This window comes from Athene cunicularia, assembly GCF_003259725.1.
Source record: "Athene cunicularia isolate RWA chromosome 15 unlocalized genomic scaffold, athCun1 chr15_part1, whole genome shotgun sequence".
Taxonomy (NCBI): domain Eukaryota; kingdom Metazoa; phylum Chordata; class Aves; order Strigiformes; family Strigidae; genus Athene; species Athene cunicularia.
The window spans coordinates 15025722-15028384 of NW_020799121.1; the positions used below are offsets into that span (position 1 = coordinate 15025722).

General features: G+C 54.9%; 1 protein-coding gene across 1 annotated transcript in view; it reads left to right on the forward strand.

The window, feature by feature from the left end:
• The first annotated feature begins 2290 nt into the window (after window positions 1-2290).
• The window catches only part of MYO18B (myosin XVIIIB), a 66505-nt gene continuing 66132 nt past the window's right edge, over window positions 2291-2663 (forward strand). Inside the window, exon 1 of the mRNA XM_026859991.1 lies at window positions 2291-2299. Coding sequence (XP_026715792.1) covers window positions 2291-2299 — 9 coding nt within the window. The remainder of the gene's footprint in view (window positions 2300-2663) is intronic.

Here is a 2663-nt window from a genome sequence, read left to right on the forward strand (position 1 = left end):
AGTGTGGCCGAGTTGCTGGGCACGGTGCTGTGCAGTGTCCCCGGGCACCGTGTCGGCCGAGAGGTCCCGTCTCTGCAGGTGTAAATCAGGCAGTTTTTATTGCTCAAATTTATTTGGCAGTTATTTTGCAAATTCATGAAGCTCTTAAGGGACATTTAGTAATTCTTTTGAAATCCTTCGTCAAAGGGTAGGCTCTCCAGTTTGCGAAGGGTAAAAGCTTCTTCACAGTGGTTGTGCTTGAGCCGAGTCTTGTCGCTGGTCGAGCGGAGTCCACGGCTGCAGCCTCCCGAGTTACTTTTCCCCCCGCTGCCGTGAGAGGAGCCTGGCCGGTGCGCGTACGGGCGCGGATCCGCCTTGCTGTGACGTTCCTGGTGCGTTGTCCCCGTCAGGCTCCCAGCTCGCTGGTGGCAGCAGGAGGTGGGAGCCTGGCAGGTGGGGACAGCGGAGCTGGGCCCCGGGAGACATGCGGCAGCTTGGTGCTGGTCAGACGTTCCTCGCTCCAGCAGCGCTCCTGTAGAAATGAGGCAGAATTTTCTTCTCCCGCTTCTGTCGCGGGCAAAAAAAAAAAGGCAAATAGGATCATCAGGTCGGTTTTGGTTTTAAGGTGACGGCAGGCGGTTGTGGTCGGGTGCGTGGGTAAGAGGACAGGCTGTGAGTTAGGCTTCGCTTTTAGCACCATTGTCTGAGGCACGGTCCCGCGCGAGCGGGTGCTGTGGGTGCCCCGGGACCCCCTCGAGGGGCTGGTGCTGTCCGGCAGCGCGGCCCCCGCGGCAGGACCGAGCCCCCGGCACGTGGGGTGACTCGGGCATCGGGCCCCAGTCAGCTGGCTGGTGAGAAGCAGGACGGACGCGTGGGGCTCCGCGCATCGCTCTGTCCCGCACAGCCGATCCCGTCCGGACCGGGTCCTTCCCGGTGCAGCCACGCGGCAGCGATGCGGTTAATTTAACTCGGAAATGCTCGCGCTCTAAATATATGTGGAGGAAGGACTATTTTGAAGTGTACAGTAGGAAGTAAATAATTCTAGTTGTGTTGATTAATATAAGGAATGAGTCAATTCTACAAATCAAAGAAAAAAAAATCTGAAAAGCGTATTTTGAAAAAAGCATAGTATTAATTTTAATATTGTAAAAAAAGGAAAATATCTAAAATATACAGAGAACATATGTATATCCAAATGTCTGAGGAATTTCAAGATAATCTACTTTTGTTTTCTGTTGATTTCTATTCCATGGTGTACATATTGTGTGGGTTGAACATTGGCTGTTTTAATACTATTGTTAAATTGTATTTTTATTTTGTGTTAAACTAATCATCACAGACTCAGCTTTATTTTGTTTATGTAAAGGTTGCTATGCTATGTAGGTATAAAACCAAGAATTCTATTTTAACAAAAAAGCATTTTATATTATTTATTAAATACATGTTTCTCCAACTTCTGACATTCCACAGAATTTCTGCTCCGTATATGTATAGAAATGGCAGTTCCTTTCAAGCAGGATCAGTCAGCTTTATTCTGTTTTTCATAATAAAGTCGAAATAGTTTCCATCGGTCTGTCCAGCTTTACCCTTCTGTTGCGAGCACAGCCACCTCCAGGCCCCGTCAGGACCATCTCGAAGTGCAGTGGCTCGTCAAGGCAGAAACATCCGAAAACCTCTTGCAAGTAAACCCCCCAGTTTGACATTTCTAAATTCCCCCATTACAGCGTTCCGGAGAGCGAGCTTGTATTCTCTTGCGTCTGCGCTGGGTTAACGAGAATTAACGACCTTAAACTGGGGCAGGGAATCAGCTCGATACTTGAAAAAGCTCAGGCATCGGCTCAGACATTTGCAGAGCTCTTTAATTCTGAGGTCAATGAGCGAGGGGACTGGGGAGCCCGGAGGGGCCGCGGAGTTTGGGCGCTGGAGCAGAGCCTGACGCGGGGCTGGTTGTGGGCGTAGGGCTGGTGTCGATGGTGCCAAAAGCACATTTACTGGGAGCGATTTTTGCCGTTTCAGGGTGCCTGTTTAGGCCTTAGGCTGGAGCCCGCGAAGGTGGGAGAGGCGCCCTGCGGTGCCTCGGGGAGCCGGGCGGCCAGGGCTCTGCTCACCACCCCGAGGAGGGGAGCGGGCACCCCCAGGGGGGCGTCGGGAAGGGGAGCCCGCACTCCCCGAGCAACCACCTTGGGTGCTGCGGGGAACCAGCGCGGGCCCCTCGGGCCCCAGCGAGGTACGGAAATAGCGCGGAATTCATCGGGTAACTCACCTGCTAAAAATAATTCCAGTTGCAGCCGCGGCCTCTGCGGCGGGAGGAATGCTCCAGGTACTCGAGCCCCTGTGCTTTGCACTTCCACGCTGCCGGGGCCGAGCACGTGCCCTTCCCGGCTTCACCCAACGGCGCTCAAATTTGGCGTTTGCCAGCCGGTGCCGCTGGAGCCGCCGCTTGCTGAGGCGCTGCCCGCGGCGGGGAGGGGCTGCCTGCTTTTCCCCCCGCAGTAGTTCTTGCCTCGTTTTCCCTTTGCCCCTCCTCACGCCTGCCCCATCGCCTTTTCTTTCGGCAGCGCTGAGCCGCTCTGCCCCGGAGCAGCCGGAGGGAGGGAGAGGCCAGCGGCGGGACGAGGCCGGTGCCATCGCGGTTCCTTGGCATCACCCGCCAGAAACGTGCCGCGAGGGGACAGGGCCGAGCC